The 25,643-nt window shown below is 37.5% G+C and overlaps 4 protein-coding genes across 4 annotated transcripts; 2 read left to right on the forward strand and 2 right to left on the reverse strand.

The window, feature by feature from the left end:
* Positions 1-2,674: 2,674 nt before the first annotated feature.
* LOC149024794 (pectinesterase-like) lies at positions 2,675-4,504 on the reverse strand. The gene is made up of 2 exons (XM_089144988.1): positions 3,582-4,504; positions 2,675-3,477 (listed from the first exon to the last, which is right to left on the reverse strand). The coding sequence occupies exons 1-2, from the start codon at positions 4,453-4,455 to the stop codon at positions 2,789-2,791; spliced, it is 1,563 nt and encodes a 520-aa protein (XP_089001114.1). The 5' UTR covers positions 4,456-4,504; the 3' UTR covers positions 2,675-2,788.
* Positions 4,505-9,728: 5,224 nt separating this feature from the next.
* LOC149024795 (pectinesterase-like) lies at positions 9,729-11,977 on the reverse strand. The gene is made up of 2 exons (XM_089144990.1): positions 10,997-11,977; positions 9,729-10,626 (listed from the first exon to the last, which is right to left on the reverse strand). Exons 1-2 carry the CDS (start codon positions 11,865-11,867, stop codon positions 9,941-9,943), a joined length of 1,557 nt encoding a protein of 518 aa, XP_089001116.1. The 5' UTR covers positions 11,868-11,977; the 3' UTR covers positions 9,729-9,940.
* Positions 11,978-19,294: 7,317 nt separating this feature from the next.
* Positions 19,295-21,359, forward strand: LOC149024796 (pectinesterase-like). Its single transcript, XM_089144989.1, has 2 exons — positions 19,295-20,168; positions 20,361-21,359. Exons 1-2 carry the CDS (start codon positions 19,295-19,297, stop codon positions 21,047-21,049), a joined length of 1,563 nt encoding a protein of 520 aa, XP_089001115.1. The 3' UTR covers positions 21,050-21,359.
* Positions 21,360-22,148: 789 nt separating this feature from the next.
* Positions 22,149-23,855, forward strand: LOC149024797 (pectinesterase-like). The gene is made up of 2 exons (XM_089142997.1): positions 22,149-23,040; positions 23,167-23,855. Exons 1-2 carry the CDS (start codon positions 22,149-22,151, stop codon positions 23,853-23,855), a joined length of 1,581 nt encoding a protein of 526 aa, XP_088999123.1.
* The last annotated feature ends 1,788 nt before the right edge of the window (positions 23,856-25,643 follow it).

The following is a 25,643-nucleotide window of genomic DNA, read 5'->3' on the forward strand; positions in this document are numbered from 1 at the left end:
TCAGTTGTCCCCTTTACACCCAAGCTCACTGGTTCTTGATCATAGCAAGGTGCTCACAAAGAACATTAGAATCTAAATCTTGGATGTGAGCTCATGCTCCCTTAAGATCAACGTTGTCCAAGCTATATCATCAGATGAACTACCTAACCTAGCTGCTATCTTTGCCAAGAAACCAGCAGCCATATTAGTCTCCTTGTAATAGTGCGAGATTTTTCATTCCACCTTCTCTACATAAGAAATCAAACATCTAGCCTTGTAGAAGAAACCGAGGAATTTTCCGTCACTGTAAGAGAACGATTACTGCCACAAAGTCACATTCAATTCACAAATGCTAAATATCCAAACGTTTCGCCCATTCTAGGCCATGTACAAGGGCCTCCATTTCAGCTTCAAAGTTAGTTTAACACGCAAGAAAATGCTGTAATTTGTGAGAATACTTGCTAAATCTGCTTGAAACAAACCACCAGCTATACTGCCTTTCATGTCAAAAGTTTGAAAGTATGATCACATACATATCTGCAATATTTGTTTTTTACTAGTGTGAGGAGTAATATGTAATTTCCAGGGATTTATTTTGAATTGAACCCATTGAGCTCTTGGTTCGCACTAATTTTGAACCAGTGCCTTTACTTTGTCTTTATGTTTTTTGCCATGGTCATTTTAGGTATTTCCATTCTCTTTGATCTTTGGGTTAGGGTTCTTCGTCTCTCTTCTCTTTTCTTCTCTTCTCTGCTGCATGTGATTCAGGGGTGTTTTGGGCTGTAATTTTGTAGTCAGAGTGCAGTTTTAGGTGCTCTGATGTGAGTGTCATTCTTTGTACTTGTTATTTTCTTTCTTTCTTGTAAGTTACAGGGATTCCAATAGTATAATTGGGCTTCAAGCTGAGCCCGTGGGATGCAAGTCTATTCGAGATCAAACTCTGTCATGAAAGCTCTCGTGTTCTATCATTTTCTTTCTTTTGTGTGGATTGCATGATCTTCGCATTAGGATTATGATTCACAGTGTTTCGGTCCAACATTTTGAAGGCAAAGGGGGCTAATAGGATTTATATTAACCAAGCAGAGCACAAGTACTCCCAAGGACGGAACCTAGCATCTCATTACCATAAACACAAGCTACCCAGCTGTTCCACTGCTCGTAGTCTCAAAGGAGAAGATATAAGTATGAGGCATCCCAAAAGTGTTTGTAGATCCTGGACTTATGAAATTCTGAAGATGCAAAATGTTGTTTAGGATATGTGGATAAAATTAAAGGATTTTTTTTGGGGATGAATACGTTTATCGGTTTATGCATGTTTTGGAAAGCAATATGCCATTTCTCCATATAGTAGGAGGAACCCATATATTAGTAATTGGACAAATTTTTTTAAGTCCTTGTTTCTTTAGGCCATGGCAGCAGGGGAAAATTGTTACAAAAGGGGCATGAAGGTCGACTATCTGTGTGGGGGTGTATAGAAACTGCAGAACACATTCTCTTCTCCTGTGAGTTTGCAAAAGCAGCTTGGTTTGGGACAACAATGGGATTCAGATTCGATAGTGAAAGAGAGATGACTATGGTGGAGTGGATTATTGAGTGGAAGCTACTTCCTCCCATGGGTGAGAGGGAGCAGAAGGAGGTTCAATGCTTTATCTAATTAATGACTTGGTATCTGTGGTGAGCCAGAAACGATCGAGTCTGGGGAGGAAATACATGGAACCCTATGGACGTGGCACTACAAGCTCGAAGGGCGATGAAGGATTTCTTGGGGTAGTACCGTGCCCCATGTTGGTCAGAAAGGAAGTCATTGCCTGTGTGAACCGCAACAAATCTTGGAGTCTTCCTCAAAGAGGGGTGGTGAAAGTAAATTGTGATGCTGCATTGTCATTGGACTTGAGCAAAAGTGGGGTTTGTTTTGTTATTAGAGACTTCGATGGTGAGCCAATTGTGGCAAAATATGTGGGTCTGGGCTTTCGTTCAGCGGAGGAGGGTGAAGCCTTGGCTATTCGGTTTGAACTCCTCGAGACTTCAGTTTGGACTCCTTAGGGCTATATCGTTTGGGCTGGACCATGTTTTGGTTGAATCGAATTGTGAGAAGGTTATTCGACTTTTTTCCAAAAGTAGAGATACCAATTACCTATCCCCTTGCCACTATCATCCCTGATGCAAACTTTAGGGGGTCCAAATGGAAATTATCCTTTTAAAGAGTTATTGTTTAGGATATGTGACAAAATTAGAGAATTGTACATTCATGCATGATTTGAAAAGAAATACGCCATTTTTTTCGCAGAGTAGAATGAACCAATATATTAGTATTTATTCTTTTTGGGAAGGTGGTGGTTGAATGGTCTTGTGAATTGTTTGTATGAACGCTCCTAGAAGTCCTACCATTAAATTTAGTAGGATTAAATTTGGGTCACCCATCATAAGTGATTCAAATTTAATTCAATAAATTTAATAGTAGAATTTATTTACTTGCTACCTTTTTTTTCAAGAAAATAAACGTATTACTAATTGGACAAATTTTTTTAAGCCATTATTTCCTATGAACACTTCAACAGTTACAAATGCCAACTAATATCCAATTAAAAAAAATAAAAATAAACAAAGGAATCTTTATTAGCTTTGCTATCACAGTAAGAATTGGAATATACAAACCATATGACAATTACAATTCAATATGTCAGCACTCTTTAAAAATAAAAAAAACACTCTTGTAATAAATAAAACACATGAAAAAAAATCAAATAATTTCGAATTAATTAGCCCATTTTGAAGGGTTAAGTGTTTTGTGGTCGCTCGAGTTATAGGCTTAGAGCCCAGAAGTGTATGGGACTCCGGCGGCTCCTATCCAAGAACCACCACCGAGGAAGTTTGCCACTGTGAACTTCTGGGCGTCTGTGGTGCTCATGATATGATAGCCCTTCCACGTTACTCGACCACTTGTGCTCGACCCAGAACCAGTATTCGCATACTCTCCATAGTAAAGAGTGTTTAGGGCAAAATTGCCACTCCATTCGAGCCAGCCCGCAGGGTCGATCAAGCTATCAAGATAAGTCTTCATGACAACAGTCCTTGAGTATTCCTTCCACGGCCGCCCCAAGTAAGTCTTAAAGGAACCCTGTACAGCTTTCAAGTCTGAAGCAGCCGTGATTTTGCAATTATGGATTGAAATTCCGGTGTTCTCGTTCGGGTCTGACCTCCCTTGAGCAGTCACGGTGTTCTTCTGGTTGCTCATGGGTTTTCTCACATAGATGTTGCAGTTTTGGAACACGACGGCAGCATCTCCGAAAATAAAGTCTACGGTTCCATAGATGTCGCAGTTGCGGTAGAACTGGCGTTGGGAGTGGACATACAGGGTGTCTTGGTATCCTTGGAAGCTACACTGATAGAAAACTGACTGGTCTGAGCCTGAACGGAATGCAACTGCTTGGTGCTTCTGTGGTCCTGCTGTGTTTTGGAAGGTCATGGCCTTGGCGATGAAGCCGTCCCCAACTGCAGCTGAGGAGAAGAAAATAGCACACTTAAGTAATAGTAATATTACCTCATCATGCAGTCGAGTCTAAGGATAGATACTCCTGGAAAGAGAGAGAAAAAACGCTTACCAACGGTAGCGGATCTGAAAGTTGTGGAACCATCTTGGACGTTCTTACTTCCAGTAACGATGGTAGCACCAATCCCATCTCCTATTAGCATTATATTTTTCATGGATTTTTTAATCTCAACGTTCTCTTTGTAAGTGCCCTTCTTCACATAAATAACAAATCTTGAAGTCCCACTCCTTAGCTTGGACGAAGCAGCCAAAGCTTCAGAGATAGTCTTGTAATTACCAGACCCATCAGCAGCCACCACTGTATTAGCTTGTGAAGCTGTTGTTGTTGACTGGAGAAGCTTTCTGTCAACTGCAGAAACCCATGAAGGGAATCCATCAGAGAGCAAGCGTCTGGCACCACCTGGTTTACCTGAGAGCATTGAAGCTGACTGCTTGTTTACCGCCAGAGAATTACTGAGCAACTTTGAGAAGTCACCCAACATTGAAGGTAAGGAGGACATGAATGAAGCTGAGTTGACCTCCATAAAACCAGTTTGGCATGTCTGGTGATTGGCAACTGCTGCACTAAGCCATGTTTGAGTATCTTCCCAACTGTTAGACAGAAGTACACGATTAAGCTGGCTAACCGTGTCGTTGTAGAGCTCTGAACAATCAGCCCATGCTGTCTTTGCTGGCTCGTCGAAGGAGCTCAAGTCCATAGCTGAAATGTGATTGTAGGCTAGTTGAGCTTGGTTCTTTGTGACCGTGAGGGCTACATCACGGAAACTTTTTGAGGTGACTAAAGGATTAGAAGTAACGAAGGAATTGCAGATTTGAGGGTATGGTGTTTGGCTACAAGAAGATGATGATGCGGTGACACCATTAGCCACCCAAGAAACAAATGCAAGAAGAGAAAGACTCAGAACTCTAATGAAACGCTTATCCATCGTGACCCAAAACTTAAACAAGTACTATTGGAGAATTTTACTTGCTTGTTTCAACAAATGGTGATGATCCAAGAATGAAAGAGTTGGTTTCTTTATATAGGGACTTAATAGTTGAACGAGTAGCCATCAAATGTTGATGCAAGCCTGAATAAGTTGAATAACACGTTTTAAAGATTTTGAGAAGCCATCGACTTTGGCCGGCAGCCATCCTGAACAGGTTGTTCTCTTTCTTTAATTTGTTTCCTAATTAGAACCTTTTAGGTTTTATGGTGACTTAAATGGCCGAACTTTTTGGTTCTATTCTGGAAGATGATTTGTGACTGCGCCATGTGCATTTATTTGATGATGAGAAGTTAATCTAAAGTGTTAGGTTTTAGATTATTCTTTTTGGAGGTTTAATTAAAAAAAAGAACTCTTTGATCTGATGGTTTCCAAGCCGTTTGGTCAAAATCAAAAGTGTTAGGTTTTGGATTATTCTGCAGCTGTCACACGTTTGATAGATCTGGGGGCGCAGCCAAAATCTTCAAAATTGTAAGGAATGTTAATTAATGCCCGTAGACGTATCTGTTGGCCGAGAATTCCTTTTTAGATTTGCTTTTCACGTAAGACCTAAGCAGTAAGCATCATGCATGCATGAACCATGCAATCAAGAAAGAACAAAAGTAGGGTTTTTTTGATGTTCTCTGGTCAAAAATCATAACCATGTTTGACAAAATTAATGGCTATTAAAAACACCACCTTCTAGTTACGCAATTGAATGTTGATTTCTAACCCAGTCGTTGGTATTCCAATCTACTTCTTGTGGCAAATTCCAAAGACTATCGCTTTCATGACAAAACATACACGAGGTAAGTAAACAAACTCGATGCAAGCAAAGATGAACTGAAAGATTCTACCGAAAAGAAGAAAAGTGATGATCTCATCTTCATCATCTTTCTTTAATTTCTTTACAAATTAGTTACACAGAAGATTCCAAACTAAGATGCCAAATCCGTGGTTGCAGTCAATGGATAAGAGCTTCTTAGTGTAGTAAATTCGAAACAATTCTTTTTGGATAAAAAATTTCCTAAATGGCAGGGAGGTGATGAGGGAAATCTCGATACAATTTTATCAACCTTTTATGACGAAAAATTCTCAAATCCTGTAAGATTTTATATACCAAGTCTCAGTAAAGAAAACAAAAACCTTTTCTGGTGAAAATTTTCAAATACTGTCAAATTTATACACTAAGGTTCTTTTTGGTATCAATTCTCATTCTCTCTTACATGCATTTAAAAGAATAAGTATAAGAATTCATTGTTGGCAAGAACCAAAAATAGTTTGGTGACTTTTATCAAAAATAAATTATGGAATGAAAAATAAGTTTGGCATGTCAAAATGAAAAATTGTTAGAAAAACCTAATAGAAATAGGAGATAACAGAAGCCAATTCCTGTGATTTAATAAATCTTAAACCTTTTGGTGATTTCCTTTCCCAATTCTAAGCGGTTTGACAATCTTTGAATCCACAACATATTGTTCTCAGCCAGTTCAAAATTTTTGAAATCTGCAAACATTTTCTTGGAAATTCATGCTAGATACTTACATGGAACCCATCAAAACTTAGAATTTACTTCAATGGGTACCATTTTCAGTTGTCTAGAAACACTCTTCCATTAGCTCACATGAGTCACTGAATTGGGAACATAAAATAGACAAAAGAAAAAAGGAAAATAGATAGACTGTATTGTGTGAAGCCATTCGTTTTTCAAGCTTCTATGTTCCATTTCAGGATTTCAAATCACAAATAACAAAATAGAGGGGATGTTCTTCAGACACCAAATGAGTTGAATAGGGATCCGAAAGAAAAAACTACACATTCAATTCTGGAGATCACATCATTCTCAAAGCTATCTTTCTGCAGCTTCAGCACAAACAACAAGGAATGAGTGTTAACCAGAATACAAAACCCAATGCTATATATAAGAAGCAACAACAATGAACACAAAGATCACATTAGTATCCATTGCCAGAAATCAAAACCCATTACCAGGATTGATTATCTTTTGGATCAACAAGGAAGCACCAAAAGCACATCCACAATGATCGCCTGCATCAAATTGAATCTAACATAACTGCTGAAATTAGGGCTTCCAACAATGCCCAGACGGATCAATTTGTAGAAGCTCAACAAAGGCAAGACCGGTTCAACTAGATCTTGCGAGGAGCATACCTTGCACAAATCCCTGCAGATCTTGAGAAGATTCAAGCAACAACAGCCATGAACAGAGACGTAGAGTGATGATAAGAAATCTGAGGATTTTGGACTGAAACGGTAGAGGAAGAAAGGGTTTTTTCATAAATGAATGTGTATTGACCATTTGACCCTCATCTTAATTTTAAAATTTTTAGTGAACCGCATATATGAGGAGAATGAAATTCTATCTGAAAATAGTTAATAAGTTAACCTTCTAATCACCGTTTAAATTTTCAAAAAGAAAACAATAAAACAATGGTGGATTATCTTGACAGGCTGGCGGTTAGCATAACATCTCTCTCTTCTTCGTCTATTCCTTCTCTATTTCTTCCTCTTTTTTATTGGTTTCACTGAAAACTCTTTCATAAAAAATCAGAAACGGAAAAAAGAAGAAGGAAGAGAACAGAGAAATACCTAAAGAATTCTCTTGAGAAGAATGAGATGCGTGACAATGGAGAGATAACTTAATAGAGATAGTTGAGAACCCAAGTAGGAGAGCAGCTATCATTGTTGTGAGAAACATTGAGAGGGTTTGCGAGTGAGACGAGAGAAAAGCAGGTGCCTGTGAAATTTTATTGGACGATTTAGATTTAGTTTAACAAATTTAATGGTGAATATTTAGAGCGGTTCAGCTAACCTATTCACATGTCCATTCAGCTACACTTTAGCCAAAAAATTAAACTAAAAATTAATGCCAAATACTATAAAATAATAAAAAATTTCAATAAATGAGAATGAGAATAGATACGAAAAAGAGCCTAAATCCTAGTAAAGAAAACAAGGAGCCTTGAATTGATCTAACCACGGCTTTATGAGAAATAATCTCTTAATATTCAACTTATTGATAATTTGATCAAGGTATAGCAGCCTTATCGTTGCACTTAGATCAAATTTCTTGCCACTATTATATATGAAGCCTTAAATTATGACCAACTTTGAAAGTGTGGACCATTAGTTATCAGGTGGTAGACAGCTTTCAATTATGTGGAAAATGTTTCAGATTCTTCTATTTGAATCCTTATACCATTTTGATTCTACTTCCATAGATGCACACACTTTTATAGGGTTTGAATTGAAATGTTGAATTTTCTCATCGATCACTAGATAAAGCTAGAGAGTGCAATATTTGACCCAATCTTCCAATTCTCTCTGGTTTAGTTGGTTCAATTTAGGTTGTCTTACAAGTATCTTTTGCTTTCAACAGTATGAGCGATTATTAATTGCTTAAGTGTCAGTCGCAATTTAGGTCATCATCTTACAAGTATCTATTGCTTTCAATTGTAGGAACCATTAAAGTGACAATAACGGGATTTTAAATGGTTTGAGCGACTATCAAATGGTTAAGTGTCAGTAACAATTTTAAATTGAGATATATAACGACATTAGCTCAAAAGATCGTTAGTCCAAACTTAGGTTTTTTTTTTTTTTTTTGGCAAAATCAAATCTCAAGAACTAGATTATTGAGTAAGCATTCCCAATTTAAATGTCTAATTTATCAACTCCTAATTCTATGTTTTCGATCATTAATACTCTTCCTTCAGGTTGGTTGTCGATTCATATCAGGATCCAAGTTCTTATCCTTCCATTGAAACTGATAACCCTATTTAGGATATATTAGCTCTGATGACTCCTCTAGTGGAGATTAATTTTCCTTTTTCTTTTAGAAACTGTAACTCAATTGCCAATTTTGTAATTTGGACTGCCTATTTTGATGGGAGTAAGAGTTTTCGGCCTATGTCCTCTCTTTGATTCCTAAATACTTGATTAAAATAGGTTATGATTTCTTCAGTTCCTTCCTTTTTGGATGATTTTTTTTACAACAAAATTTGAAAAATATTTGTCCTCCAGTTAATGGAACTGCACATAACCTATTCTATATAATTATTATTTGTTAGAATAATATTTTACACACATTTTGAAGAAGAATGTCGGTCAGAGAGGATTCCAAATTAATGGTATGAAAAACATGTAATCTTGTCTAGTGACAAAACCCCTTTATTAGTAGTTTGTGTAGTATTATTTATGTTATAAAATTAAAGGATATCTAGAAGAAATATAGTAAAGATATATAAAAAAATTAGGACAAGATGAAAGTAATCTCTCCATCTCATTGTGTTGTGTGTATAATTTATTTATAGTGGAAGTAAAGATATTATAGAATATTTTATAACATGAAAATATTAAAGTCTACAAAAAAATACAATATATGATTCTTACACAATAAGATGCTCTTGATATGGAATGATAGATTATTGCTCATGATAGGTACATAGAATAAAAATAATGATTACTAATATTATGAGTCGAGTTAATATTGATTGAAGGATAGATTGTTGCTGTGACCTTCAGTTTAATATAAAATGTAAATTGTCAATATTGCATGTTGAGGTTAGTTCAATCTTTAATTAGAAGTTACACATTTTAGTATTATCTAGCTCTTTGAAAATTATAAATATTCATAATCTGTTATAAATAATATTGATTGTAGATATCCATCACCCTTCAATAGACAATACTTCCAATTGAAGATCTCAACCATCTCATCATACAATCTTGGTGATTCACATTCCCATCTTAATTGAAGATTACAGTGATCTCAACACATAATGTTGGTAGTCAATATTTCCATTCTATGCACCTTCTATCTTAGGTGACAATCTATCTTTCCATATCAAGAATATCTTATTGTGTATAAGAATCATATATTGTATTTCTTTGTAGACTATGATATTTCCATATCAGAGTAGATGTTCATTTTACTATAAATATGTAATGCACTCAACTGAATAGATGAGTTCAATCTTGTCTTTCTTCTTTGTATTCTATATTTTCTCTTTATTTTATAACATAATCAATATTATCTATAATAATTTAATAATATTATTATTATTTTAAATTTAGGCTGTTATATTCTATATACAACATATCGAACAATTGCGAGTGCTTCGTGGATTTAATTTGTTTTTTTTTTTTTTTTTTAACAAAATAGAGAAAAAAACTAAGTTATGAACAAACCAACTATCTTTATGCCTAATGTTATGAAAATCATATAACAATTCAATACAAGTAAACTATTTTGGAACTGAGGAATCAGCTTATGTGCACACAGGTAGACCATCTTTGTACGTATGAAGAGAAATTACTACACATGTCAACACCCTTGAAAATTATAAAATAAAATCAAATATTGTAAATCAAACAATTAAGATGTTGCCCATCCAAGTGCTAACGGCTAGCCGGTTTCACAGGCTCACAGTCCGGAAGTGTATGGGACTCCGGCGGCTCCTATCCAAGAACCACCACCGAGGAAGTTTGCCACTGTGAACTTCTGGGCGTCTGTGGTGCTCATGATACGATAGCCCTTCCACGTTACTCGACCACTTGTGCTGGACCCTGAACCAGTATTCCCATACTCTCCATAGTAAAGAGTGTTCAAAGCAAAATTGCCACTCCATTCGAGCCAGCCCGCAGGATCGATCAAGCTATCAAGATAAGTGTTCATGACAACAGTCCTTGAGTATTCCTTCCATGGCCGCCCCAGGTATGTCTTATATGAACTCTGTACTGCTTTCAAGTCTGAAGCAGCTGTAATCTTGCAATTATGGATCGAAATTCCGGTGTTCTCGTTCGGATCTGACCGCCCTTGAGCAGTCACGGTGTTCTGATTGCTCATGGATTTTCTCACATAGATGTTGCAGTTTTGGAGCACGACGGCAGCATCTCCAAAAATAAAGTCTACGGTGCCATAGATGTCGCAGTTGCGGTAGAACTGGCGTTGGGAGTGGACATACAGGGTGTCTTGGTATCCTTGGAAGCTACACTGATAGAAAACTGACTGGTCTGAACCTGAACGAAATGCAACTGCTTGATGCTTCTGAGGCCCTGCTGTGTTTTGGAAGGTCATGGCCTTTGCGATGAAGCCGTCGCCAACTGCAGCTGAGGAGAAGAAAATACCACATATGTATAAGTAATATATATAAGTAAATAGTAATATTTGCTGAGGTAATTGAGTTATACCTAACTTATGTTCTAGAACGGGTGCTGGTTACGATCCAATCGTGTAATGAATCTTTAGGAAAGTCTAATTAATATAGAACTTATTGTTGTTTACAAATAATAGCTGGAAGCCACGATTTGAGTATTCCAAGCTAGATACATGCTTTAAACAACATTGTGCTTAAAACTTAAACCCTAAAAATATTTTTTACGGCGGAGTCAAGCCTAGGGATAGATACTAGAGCGCTTAAAAAACGACAACCAATAGTGTCTTGGTGATTAACTTGAAGCATCAAGAAAGAATGCTTACCAACCGTGGCAGATCTGAAAGTTGTGGAACCATCTTGGACGTTTTTACTGCCAGTAACAATGGTAGCACCAATCCCATCTCCTATTAGCATTATATTCTTCATAGATTTATTAATCTCAACGTTCTCTTGGTAAGTGCCCTTCTTTACATAAATAACAAATCTTGAAGTCCCACTCGTTAGCTTGGACGAAGCAACCAGAGCTTCAGAGATGGTCCTATAATTACCAGACCCATCAGCGGCTACCACTACATTAGCTTGGGAAGCTGCTGTTGTTGACTGGAGAAGCTTTCTATCAGCAGCAGAAACCCATGAAGGGAATCCGTCAGAGAGCAAGCGTCTGGCACCACCTGGTTTTCCAGAGAGTATTGAAGCTGCCTGCTTGTTTACTGCCAGAGAATTACTAAGCAACTTTGAGAAGTCACCCAACATTGAAGGCATGGAAGACATGAATGAAGCTGAGTTGAGCTCCATAAACCCAGTTTGGCATGCTTGGTGATTGGCAACTGCTGCACTAAGCCATGTCTGAGTATCTTCCCAATTGTTAGACAACAATACACGATCAAGCTGGCTAACCGTGTCGTTGTAGAGCTCTGCACAATCAGCCCATGCTGCCTTTGCTGGCTCATCGAAAGAACTCAAGTCCATAGCGGAGATGTGATTGTAGGCTAGTTGAGCTTGGTTCTTAGTGATCGTGAGGGCTACATCGCGGAAACTTTTTGAAGTGACAAGAGGATTAGAGGCAACGAAGGAATTGCAAATTTGAGGGTACGGTGTTTGGCTACAGGAAGATGATGATGCGGTGTCACCATTAGCCACCCAAGAAACAAATGCAAGAAGAGAAAGGCTCACAATAACGAAAAGCTTATCCATATTATCGATCCAAAACTCAAACAAGTAAGAATCGGATTATGGTTCCTTGTTACTCTAAATGGAGATCAGATGATTCAAGAATGGAGGAGTTGGTCTCCTTATATAGGCCACAAATTGTTGAACGATTAATATCCATTGTGTTACCACTTACCAGCTAGTTAATTTGAATGCTTTAATTTTTGAGCTTATCGTCCACGCATGAGTCATGACGTCTAAAATTTATCTACAGAAGAGTTGGGTGAACTCATAAAAGGCCATTGACTTATGCAGACCAACCCTAAGTTGAGTTGCTTTCCTTAGCTTGGCTGTTTCTTTGCTTTTAGGTACAAAAGACGATCGCCACCGGTTCTATTTTGTACGGAGAGAACACGGACCATGACCATTTCAATGCCCCATATTTTTTTGTTGGTAAATTTGAATGTCCAGAGAAAGAAAAGGTTGGGTTTTTTTTTTGGTCTAAAGTTCATCAGGCCAGCTTACACGCACCACAACTACATCTTCTGAGGAATTTTTTATATAACTAATATAGAAGGGGCTTCTTGCCTGGCCTGGAAGAGTTTCAAACTCTGATCTCTTATGTGAAAACATTAGTCTTCTGCCAATTGAGCCATCCTTTGGGGTTAGAAAGAAAAGAAAAGAAAAGAAAAGAAAAGAAAAGGAAAAAAAAGAAAAGGAAAGGTTTTTCTAATGCTTACGGAATAGGTTTACATTGACAAAAGGCTTACGGAATAGATACCCATAAAAGCTGGGTTTAGAATAGAAGCCCATGGTCAGAGGATCTTTGTCCAGATTAGGTGAACAAGATATCCATTAGTTATCTCATTGGGGAAGCATAAGAATTTTTTTTTTCTTGGTAGAAGAGAAGAAGACAAAAAGGTAAGATCAGATTATGTGTACACCTTGGGTTGATCATTCGGATGGAGAATATTGAATAGTTCGATCAATTAATTTCTTACTTTATTCGAAAAAAATATTTAAAAGTGTAATATGTAACAGGGGTTAGCAGGGGCAGTATGGTCTTTTTCATGTAATAGGATAGCTTGTCTTATTATTATGTTCTGAGGGCAATAGGGTAATTGCATACCTTATTAGAGGATATGTATTTGGGGTTTGGTTTGTCTCATCTCATTCGCACGAAATCACTCTCTCTCCTCTCTGTTTTGCTCTCTGGCGATTGCTCTCGGTCTCTGCTGGTTCTTCATCTGCTGTTGAGGGTTTCGGTTAGCCCTAATGTGTTCTTGGTGATGGTTCTTTGCTCTTGTACAAAGCTGAAGCAGTGTATGCTGTTTGGTGCGTGTAAAGGCTTCGGTATTTGATGCTCTTGGGTTCACGCAGGAGATACTTGAAGCACTGGTTGCATCTTGATTCAGGTGTGGTTGTTCCATTGTTTCGGTTGTTATCTCTAGTCTTTGTATAGAGTATTGTCACTGTATAGGGCTGTAATCTTCCTCTGCTATTTGATGATTGCATATGCTTGGTGAGAGCATATCTCATCCTTGGATGTAGGTCTCTGACCGAACCAAGTAAATCTTGTCTTGTGTGTGTGTGATTTCTTCTTTCCTTTCTATTGTGATTGATTATTCCGCTGCGTTAGGTTAGTTTCTTTAACAAAAAGGGTGGACCAGTAATGCAATTAGACTTGCAAATGGATAGTGAAAATTCATTTTTGAATTTTCATTCAAATTCTGGTGTCTGAATTTAGAAGTTTTTTACTCAAAAATATTTATATCAATTTAAAAAGTAACTGAATTCAAATTTATATAATTGCTTGTCGGATTAGAAAGAGCCATAATTTAATGCAAAGAATTCGCTGTACATCTTCAAGATTAACATATTTCAAAAGTCTTTTAATGTAGTCTTAAGGGGTGATTCGGTTGATAGAAGACCAATGCTTCCACATAGGATGTCAGCGTTTGAATTTCTTCAGACTAAGGGTGAAACTTCGTCTATATTTATTATATAAAAATTTCCCGGGGATATAGTTGAGGTGGGCGTAAATTGGCCCGGATAAACCTCTAATTAAAAAAAAAGTTTTTTAATGTTCCACTTTTTTTGCAAGGATAAAAATATTATTTCATGTAATTTTTTATATGAATGACGAACTTCGTCCACATTCTAAAAACAAAGTGTCATGTAAAAGGGGAAAAATAATAATTATGCGACAACAAGATTGTTCCTTGAAAAATATGTAAAATCATTTGTTAGAGTCCTAAATCATTTATTTTATTTTTAATTCGTTGTCTTGCTTAGATGTATTTGGTATGGTTTATAATTCTCACAAGAGTTTTTTTACGCATGGCTACCTTAAATGGGGGTGAAAATTTGGTCTGCCCTCTTATGTTGAAAAAATTACTAGTAACCCAAATTTGACAAAAACCAATATTACTTATTAACCACAGTTAGTCTTTCAAACCTTTGCTATTAACTTTGAACTTAAAAGGACCTTAATGCCCTTAAGGTGGATAATATGACCATAGCACCCCCCATCCCTCTCCACTTACATGATTCTCACCTCTAGTGCAACTCTCCTTCTCCAACTCCAACAACTGCAAGTCTCCCTCTCCACCCTCTCTAGTCACTAGAACCCACCACTATTCCACCACTGCCCATACTGTTCCCTATCTTCAATATCTTAGATTCTGGAATTCTACTTCCTTTGACTGAGATAGATTTGAGCCCAACAAAGTGGAGGTATGGCTATTTGGGGTTGTTTCCTATTATAACAAATCACATTTGAGACTTCCAAGCAAACTAGGTGAACAAGAGTTGATTGTGCTCGACTTAGTCATCTATCAGACCTTTGTAATTCTTGGAGCTTGGTTTTCGAATTGGCCACTTGGCAATGGTTACTTCCGAGATGTTGTTCTATGGACTTCTTGTCCATCAGTTTGCAACAAGATTGTTGTTAGATACGAAGCACTCCTTATATAATTGTACGCGTGCTAGAGTATTAAATTCAACATTTAATGCATTGTACCTATTTATTTAACGATTTGCATTTATTAGGAGATATGCCGACATGCCAAAATTCCTTTGGGTATTGCTTCTCGCTGGCTTGTTGAGAGTTCAGAATAAGAAATCTCACAAATTTTTTTTTTGTTTGGTTAAGAAGAAATTTCACATTTGATGTTAGCTTTTATAGAATTTTCTACAGATCTTGTCAAGTGCGCCAAAAGTGAGCTTTTATATTGGTCCATTTGATGAAGATCATTGGAAATCATATCTGGTCATCTAATGGCCCCCATCAGTTGTCTCTGTGGTTTGCTCCAACTATAAAAACGGTCACTTAGATTCTAGTTTGGTAAGTCTGAATTAACTTCTGCACCTATTATGAGTTCAATTTAAAATCCTTCTTCAACTTGACCAATTAACTATCTGTCATGGTTAACTTGTTAGACTCATAGGCCCGTACTTAACTCTGCCAGAATCATTGACTTTAATTTTCCTCACTACTGTGTTAAATGGGTAAACCAATATGAATTTCAATTTCAGGATTTATCCAAAAAAAAATTAGGGTTATACTTTCGAATCAGCCCTTTTTTTTTTTTTTTGTGGCCAAATAGAGATTCATTGAAATACCTCTAGATTAAATCTAGAGGAGATAGCATAAGGATTTACAATACACAAAGGAGGAAGATCATTCCAAACTCTACTTAACTGAAGAAACCTAGCCCTTTGGCAAGAAAGTTAGCACGATGATTTATAGATCTATTCACAAAAACAAAACGGACAAAATCAAAACAACCCGACAGCCTTTTAATTTCTTGAACCAGCCCACAACTAACCCAGTCTAAAGACTGGGTTTGGCCATTTAGGCCTTAATGGCTGGAAGGCAATCAGAGTGAAATATAACCTGCGATATCTGCAAATCAAGAGTTGCAAATTAAATAGCATTCAAGATGGATCAAATGTCCTTGATATCTCAGAACCAAATGGCGTTGCATGCTAAGCATCTGTCATCAATTGCGAACAGTGGTGAACTCCCATGGTTTTATTAATATTGCAGTCCATTTGCATAATAGAATTCAAGCAGTTCTGCTGCTTGATTTCAACCCATGAATGGGCGAAAAATTGCAATTTTGCAGCGGCATTTCAGTTGGAAGAACAATCAATCAGAGTACAATTATAACCGATCTTTTTCTACTTCCTCCAATAATCTAATAAACGTAAAATTACAAGCGAGATCTTTAAAGCCATGAAAGAAACTAATCCCTGTTGTGAATATGAGGTTCTCACCAAGAGGTAAGCTAGAAGAGTGAATATTTAATCCTGATCTGTGACAACAGTACGTCACAAGTAATAAGGAGAGAGACTAGAGTTTCACCCTAACTTAAAGGCCATTGAAAAAAACTCTTCTCTCAATTCGAGAGTTGGATATAACTTGTCAACATAAACTCCCTCTTAATTAGATAATACCAGTTATTTAATTTCCTTCCTCTTACTTGATATGGCATCAAACTTCTCTCTTCTTTTTTTTTTTTTTTTTTGGTACAAAAGGGCTTATTAAACTGGGGGATGGGGATATTAATATGCCTTAACAAGAGTCGAACCCACAACCTCTTTACTAAGAAGTGTTGGTTTCACCACTAGAACAGCTCTGCGTTGGCTGTATTTATATATTACAAACTTCTCTCTTCTATTAACTTCTTCAGTCAAGTATTTGTATATACTTCTTTTTGACATTATCAATTTAAGAAGTTCCTATAAATTTTTTTTTTTGGAGGGGAGTGGGGGACCACTAATTATGATTTTTTACTTATTTATTTTTTTTTTTTTTCAACAAACTGAAAACTTAATTATAAAAAAGAGTTAAAGCCAGGAGACCTGGACAATACAGACAAATCAATCATAAACCCTGGTAGAATAGTCCACCAAGACCTAGATAAAGAGAGACGACGAGCTCTCTTAGCAAGAAAATCCGCAAAAACATTAGAAGATCTAGAAATATAATTAAAAAACACCCAACTAAAAGTAGAAAAAAATTCTCAAAAAATCTGAAACTAACCTAAGACTTATCCAGTCCAAAGAAGAAGGAAAGCACTGCAAGAAGAGAATCGCTGGCATATAGTCAATTTACTTTCCAATTTGACGTTGTCAATTTAAGGAATTTCCTATTTCCGTTTGATTAATGTAATTCCTTGTATTAAGCTATTGTAAGGGAAGTGGCTCTTAAGTATGTTGCATCTTTTTTGGTAGTTTCTCCCATCATCTTCTTTTCCTTGTATGTTTTCCTTTTTTACTGGTAAAAGAGGTCATCCAGTTCCATCTTATCATGATCAAACTTTTGGACAAAAAAAAAAAAAAAAGATTTTTTTGGAGTCCAAAATGACAAGAATATGGGTAAAGTAGTACTTTAGATGATTTTTCCCCCTCTAAATGAGGATAATATTGTCTTTTAGCTTCTTAATTCTAAAGGGAAAAAAGATATTAAACTCCTACCGACATGGTCACTTAACATCGTTAGAAGTGAGAGAGATAATAATAATTTTATAATTAGTAATTAAGCTATAGTATAAGTGGACAATAGTAAGTATCCTATTAAATAACTATGAACATGATCATTAATAGACTAAGAAGGTAGAGTGGTAAGACATTCAAGGGAGAATCTATTAGGTTTATGTTCAACAAATTAAAGCCAGTGAACCCCAATTATATGTCTAGATAGCTACTTATGTTTCACAAAGAGTTTTTCAAATGAAAACGTAATGGCTGCCAAAAGACTAGTATTAATATTGATTAGAATACAAAGGACATCGATGAATGACTTGGATTCTTGAAATTACTAGTGACTAAACCAGCCAACGTTCTAATACAACCACCCAGAAAGAAAAAGAAGAAAAGAGAAAGAAGAAAACCAAGCCTACCCTATGTAATCCAATTGTAAGACTTGACACCATGAGCTGGGGCAACTGGCCAGCAAATTCAATTGAGTTTTCGAATATAAAATTTTGGGCTGGAGTGAAAAAATTAATGATTAATTTAATATGTTCAAAACTGTACAATTTTCCTCTTGAGATTAGGTTATCAAGGCCCTGATCATTCGGTTTTCTTGAAAAATAAATTTGCTAGTTTGCTGAACAAAACACAGTTGCCATAGGGTTTAAGATATTGTTTTTCATCAAGTCAGGATCAGATCACCTTCAAACATGCTGGCCATAGATAGATTGGACTTGATGTAACATCAAATTGTTTAAAAGGACAAATGTAGTTTTGTTGATCACAAGTTCACAACCCAACGACATTAGAGCAAAATATGTTCTAAGGCTTTGTGTATATTAGTTCAATTTCAAAAGATTATCAACTGGTAAGTGTGATTACCTAAAAAAAGAAAAACTGATAACTGACGGAGAAACCAACCAAGGATAACATTATACGCTATCTCCAAGAAGTGATGACTCAAAATCAAGATAAGTGATTTACCCAAACATAAATAAAAATCAAGATAAGCAAGATTTTCCAAAAATAGAAGATAAGGATTTGATGGACCAATTAGTTACGTTAGAGTTTAAACTGTTCCATTAATGTCATCAAGCAGATGGACTCGAAAACTTCAAAACTTGCTGGTAACGAATTAGTTGGCTAGGGTTTTTCGGATCATTACTGAAGCTCGATTTTCTGAAGAAGACAAAACGAGGTTTCTATTGTCAGAGCAAAAGTCGTTCCTGAGACCAGTGAGTCGTCAGTTCATCCCATAACCTTACGCCATTGAATTATATATCCAACCTAGCAATTTGGCTTCCAATTGGCTTCTATGATAGAAAAATGATTTGCTGAAGTGCACTTCGTTTACTACCTAAGATTCTTCGTTTTATTTTATTTTTTTGTACCATCAAATAACTTGGATTGATTTGACCAAAGAAAAAAAAAACCTACGTATACATTCTTGAAATCTGGACTCTAATGTTGAAACTGCTACACAGAATACGATCATATCAAATTAAATAGATTAATTAATCAAATTAACTAGATGAATTAGACTAAGTATGACGATAATATTTATTAAAGTTCTTTCACAATGTATGCCTTCAAAAGAATCAAAACCCACTTCCGTAAGAAACAGAAACAATAGATGGCTTTGCTATGAAAACAACGCTTCTTTTGAAAACTGGTCGAACATCCTCTTCAATATTCCCTGTAGGTTGTGGATTAATTGCGTAGCCACCAGGGATTCACTTCGTAAAATATAGAAACTACTGGCTTGTTGCCGGTTTTCATATATCTATTCAACAAAAGACAATTTTGAATTCAAATTAGAACCCGAAAAAACAAAGGCCAATTTCGCTTTTTCACGTAAGCAGTAAAGCATGCATGGATGGCCAACATGCTTTTTTATTAAACCCTATATAACGGCCCAAGACTTCCATTCTTTAATCTATATATACATTTCCAGAAACCGAACGAAACAACCCTATACTTTGGTAGACACCATGGATTTTAAGCTTTCTGTAGGAGTTCTTGTGAGTCTCTCCCTCCTTCCGTTTGTTTCCTGGGCGGCTAATGGTGATACCATATCATCTTGTAGCCAAACACCATACCCTCAAATATGTAGTTCCTTCATTGCTTCTAATCCGCTTGTCACCTCAAAAGGTTTCCCTTATGCAGCCCTCAGTGTCTCTAAGAACCAAGCTCAATTAGCTTATAATCACATTTCAGCTATGGACTTGACTTCTTTCACTGAACCAGCCAAGGCAGCATGGGCAGACTGTGCGGAGGTCTACAACGACACTGTTAGCCAGCTTAACGGTGTATTGTTGTCTAACAGTTGGGAAGATACTCAAACGTGGCTTAGTGCAGCCGTTGCTAATCACCAGACATGCCAAACTGGGTTTTTGGAGCTCAACTCAACTTCATTTCTCTCTTCCTTGCCTTCCATGTTGAGTGACTTCTCAAAGTCACTAAGTAACTCCTTAGCAATAAACAACCAGGCAGCTAAAACATTCCCTGGTATACCTGGTGGCTCTAGACGCTTGCTCTCTGATGGGTTCCCTTCATGGGTATCTGCTGCTGATAGAAAGCTTCTTCAGTCAACGACAACAGCTTCACAAGCTAATATAGTGGTGGCTGCTGATGGGTCTGGTAATTATAAGACCATCTCTGAAGCTCTTTCTGCTTCATCCGAGCTAAGGAGTGGCACTTCAAGATTTGTTATATATGTGAAGGAGGGCACTTACAAAGAGAATGTTGAGATAAAAAAATCAATGAAGAATATAATGCTAATTGGAGATGGGATTGATGCTACCATCGTTACAGGCAGTAAGAACGTTCAAGATGGTTCCACAACTTTCAGATCCGCCACCGTTGGTAAGCTAGCTATCCCTATCTTGATACTTCAAATTCACAACCAAGACAGTGTACTCTTTCTTTTTAAACTTTCTCAGTCTAGTCTTTTTTTTTGTTCCTCTTTCTTTGAGTACCTATTCTTGGTTTTGTCTCCATGATGGGAAAATTGATATTATTATTACTTACGTGTGCTACTTAATTTCTTATCCTCAGCTGCAGTTGGCGACGGCTTCATCGCCAAGGCCATGACCTTCCAAAACACGGCCGGGCCACAGAAGCAACAAGCAGTTGCTTTCCGTTCAGGCTCAGACCAGTCAGTTTTCTATCAGTGTAGCTTCCAAGGGTACCAAGACACCTTATATGTCTACTCCCAACGCCAGTTCTACCGCAACTGCGACATCTATGGAACCGTGGACTTCATTTTTGGAGATGCCGCTGTGGTGCTGCAGAACTGCAACATCTATGTTAGAAAACCCATGAGCAGCCAGAAGAACACCGTGACAGCTCAAGGGAGGTCTGATCCAAACGAGAATACCGGAATTTCAATCCATAATTGCCAGGTTACAGCAGCTTCGGACTTGAAAGCAGTGCAGAGTTCCTTTAAGACTTACTTGGGGCGACCATGGAAGGAATACTCAAGAACTGTTGTAATGAAAACTTATCTTGATAGCTTGATAGATCCTGCAGGCTGGCTTGAATGGAGTGGCGATTTTGCTCTAGACACTCTTTACTATGGAGAGTATGCGAATACTGGTTCGGGGTCTGACACAAGTGGTCGTGTGACCTGGAAGGGATATCATATCATGAGCACCACAGACGCTCAGAAATTCACTGTAGCAAACTTCTTGGGTGGTGGTTCTTGGATTGAAGCTGCCGGAGTCCCATACACTTCCGGGCTGTAATCCTATTACATCTATGACGTGAGAATCGTTAACCCTTAATTGAATGGGTTCATTCTTTTTCTTTCTTTTTCTTTGCCAGGTAAGCTGTCATTTGTATTAAAATAGGGAAAATTTACAAGAAGTAATCATAATTATATGCAAAGATTGTTGAGGCATGGTACTCGACATGATTTTTTATTATATAAGCTATTGACATCTTGGATATATAGATCCATCAGTCAATTCTCATTTTCAAGCGATTGAAATTTACTTGTATCAAATTGTCATATGGTTTGTTTCCAATTCCCTTTGTGGAAAGCTAAGCAATAAAGATGATTTTTTTTTGGTTCATTTCATTTTAATTTGATTTGTTTTAATAAAACACGCAATTGTATATCTACATGGGATTGCCATATACTCGTGCCCCTAAAGATCCTCGTTCACCATGCGGAGTTTTATTTATTATAAATGATAGGATTAATGCAATAATATGTGTAAAAATGTGTGCCAATAATTCTCTGCAATACTTTTGTACATTTAAAATTTCTCTCATACCCCATCAAACATAAGTAAACCCAGATGATCTGTGTCAAATAGATCGTGAGTGGGGATTTTAAAGATACAGGTTTACTGAGGGTAAAAGATGTGAATTACACTTTGATTCACCATTAATTAGTAGTCGATTTTCAACCTAAAACATGATCAAGCTTTGGGCCACTAGCTAGAGCCACTACGGCATGAAAGGGTTTGGCTAAAATTCTTGATTGGAAAGAGAACAAAGAGATTTGATTTACTACAAAGCTAAGCCTTGAGAGTGTATTCTATATGTCTCCGACTGCATCAAAGATTGCTTGAGCTATAATATATCTCGTTGTCCTGCCATTGCATTCCCACTTTTGAAATCTAATGTCTGTATGCCACAACTCAGTAGGTGGCATCACCATGTGAACAAATGTACCATCACGAATCTCAACGCATGCAATGTAATTAGACAAATGGAGTACCAACCCTACGCGTGGTTGTGATGCTAGCTAGCTAGTTGGTGCTAGGAGTAGTAACCATTCAATTCTTGAATCATCCCTTTTCAAGTAACATGGATATTTGCTTTTGGGCCGAAACCATGGAGAAGCATTTCGTTAGGGTTCTTGTGACTCTCTCTTTACTTGCTTTTGTTTCTCGGGTGGCTAATGGGAACACCAGAACCAGATCATCTTGTAGCCAAACACCTTACCCTCATATATGTAATTCCTTCATTAACTCCACCAGTTCTCTTGTCAGCCCAAAAGATTTCCGTGATGTAGCCCTCAGGGTCTCTCTGGACCAGGCTCGACTAGCACATAAGCACATTTCAGCTATGGATTTGACCTCTTTTGATAAGTTGGCCAAGGCAGCGTGGGCTGACTGTGTGGAGCTCTATAATGACACGATTAGCAAGCTTGGCCGTGTATTATCATCTAACAGTTGGGAAGATACCCAAACATGGCTTAGTGCAGCTGTTACCAATCATCAGACATGTCAAGATGGGTTTATGGAGCTCAATTCGGCTAGAGCTTCATATATGTCTTTCTTATCTTCCATGTTGAGTGATTTCTCGAAGTTACTAAGTAATTCTCTGGCTATAAACAAACAGATGGCTGCAGCTTCAGCATTCTCTGTTATACAAGGTGGTGCCAGACGCTTGCTCTCTGATGGGTTCCCTTCATGGGTCTCTGCTGCTGATAGAAAGCTTCTCCATACAACAGCAGCAGCTTCACAAGCTGATATAGAGGTGGCTGCTGATGGGTCTGGTAACTACAAGACCATTTCTCAAGCTCTGTCTGCTTCGTCCAAGCTAAGGAGTGGGAATTCAAGATTTGTTATATACGTGAAAAAGGGAATTTACGAAGAGAACGTTGAGATTACAAGGTCAATGAAGAATATAATGCTAATAGGAGACGGGATTGATGCTACCATTGTTACTGGTAGCAAGAACGTCCCAGATGGTTCCACAACTTATGGATCTGCCACCTTTGGTAAGCTCTCTCTGATCTATCCCTTTCTTTGTCTTTCTGTCTCTGAGTGAGTGTATCTGCTATTCTTGGTTCCGACTCCTTGAGAAATATAACTATTCCTTATGTATGCTATTTTCTTCTCATCAGCTGCATCCGGGGATGGCTTCATCGCCAAGGCCATGACCTTCCAAAACACAGCAGGACCTCAGAAGCACCAAGCAGTTGCATTTAGATCAGGCTCGGACCAGTCTGTTTTCTATCAGTGTAGCTTCCGGGGTTACCAAGACACCTTATTTGTGTACTCCCAACGCCAATTTTACTCCAACTGCGAAATCTATGGCACCGTGGACTTCATTTTTGGAGATGCTGCCGTCGTGCTTCATAACTGCAGCATCTATGTAAGAAAACCCATGAGCAAACAAAAGAACACAGTGACAGCTCAAGGACGATCTGATCCAAACGAGAACACCGGAATTTCAATCCTTGATTGTAAACTTACAGCAGCTCCGGACTTGAAAACAGTGGAGAGTTCCTTTAAGACTTACTTGGGGCGGCCTTGGAAGGAATATTCAAGAACTGTTGTCATGAAAAGTTACCTTGATAGCTTGATCAATCCTGCGGGTTGGCTCGAATGGAGTGGCAATTTTGCTCTGAACACCCTTTACTATGGAGAGTACGCAAATATTGGTTCAGGCTCTAGAACAAGCAGTAGAGTGAATTGGAAGGGCTATCGTGTTATGAGCACCACAGACGCACAGAAATTTACTGTGGCAAACTTCTTGGGTGGTGGTTCATGGATTGGAGCCGCCGGAGTCCCATACACCTCCGGACTATAATCTTATGATCTTATAACTTCTATGACGCAGTCAGGAATATATGATCTTTCAATGTTCTCTAATTATTTAATCTATAACCTCTTTTTTTTTTTTCTTTAAAGATAACTTACATGAGCCTTGACATCTTTAATAAATATAAGTTATTTCTGACGCTCCTTTGCAATTGTCTAACCGTCATCTTTGACAAGAGAGGATGATTTTCATAATTGGATCAAAATTTAGGAAAAAATTAGTAAGATTCTTAAGATATATATTGAAAGAATCCGGATAAGTCTTTTTCACACAAATTTTTAATCAATCCGGATAAGTCTTTTTCACACAAAATTTTAATCATAATAAGACTCTCATCGCAGAAAGTGTTGACACAGGATAGGAATTTAAATTCACATATTATAACATTTACACTCACATACGATAATATTTTATCACATAGGGATCCTTTCATATAAAAAAGTGAAAATTCTTGAAAAAAAATTTCATGCGAAACTTTACACCAGAACAAACTTGAAAAGGGGGAAAATAGGCTTTTTATTCCATGAAATGAAGAGCTATATATTGAAAGTTTTTTTTTTTTTTTATTACATATTCATAGGCTTGATGAATCACTAGACGTGCGCATGGTTAACGTCTTCTACTTCATCATATTGTTGTTGAGGTTATAGTTCTTCATGTCTCCCCTCACAACACTATTGGCAGTATTGTTGTTGACATGGGACTCTTTCTTATTGTTGACAACATCTCTCATATTGTTGATATTCTCTCACAAGGATCTTGCTAGCGTCAACTAATGTCTTTGGCATTGTTGCCTCTCCTCACAGTATTGCTAGCATTGTTGTTGCTGACGTGGATATCTTTTTTGTTGTTGACAATGTCTCTCATACTGTAGATATTTTCTACGAGGATCTCGCTCACATTGTCTATCTTTATTATGTTGCTCTCTTCAAATCTCTCCTCACAGCGTCTTCAACATTGTTGTTTTTGCATTGGATCTCACTCTTGTTGCTGGCATTGCCTCCTTAATTGTTGATAATGTCTACGAGGATCATGCTAGTTGTTTTCATATTCATCCCGACTTCTCCCCTTAGACCTCTCCTCACAGCTTTGCTGGCATTGTTGTTGTTTATGTGAATCTCTTTCTTGCTGTTGGCAACGTCTCTCACATTGTTGGTATTGTTTGCAAGGATCTTGTTGCATCAACTATCTTCATTAAGTTGTTTTCTTTATTCGAATCTTTGCATCTTTGGCATTATTGTTGTTGCATTGAATCTCTCTATTGCTCTTGGCACTGCCTCCTACATTGTTGATACTGTCTACGAGGATCACACCTGTTGTCTTCATCTTCATCCCAATTTCTCCCCTCATATTTCTTCTCATAGCCTCCCCTGCATTGTTGTTGTTGTGGGTCTCTCTCCTGGACTAGGTGGGACTGGGTTATGTTTTGGGGAAGAATCCTTCTTTTACGGCTATGCAAAGCAGGTTTGTATAGGAGAAATGGGCGCATGTTGGTGTTGTAAGCGTTTCAGTTTGGATAGTAGGATGTTCATTTTTTACTTTCAAGAGTAAACTTTCGCAAGCAGATTTTGGCAGAGGGTTCATGGAAGTTTGCTCAATTACCCTTGATTCTTCGCCTTTGGGTACCTAGGCTGTCTTTGCTCAAAAAAGAGGAGAAGGCTTTGCGCCTTTGGGTGAGATTCTATGGGTTGGATCTTGATTTTTGGGGGAGGAAGTCTTTTGGCTTGATTGCAAGTCAGTTGGGTCACCCCATATGTGTGGACCAACGTACACTCC

Source organism: Hakea prostrata, chromosome 2 (genome assembly GCF_041222555.1).
Source record: "Hakea prostrata isolate BN-2017 chromosome 2, UWA_Hpros_2, whole genome shotgun sequence".
Taxonomy (NCBI): domain Eukaryota; kingdom Viridiplantae; phylum Streptophyta; class Magnoliopsida; order Proteales; family Proteaceae; genus Hakea; species Hakea prostrata.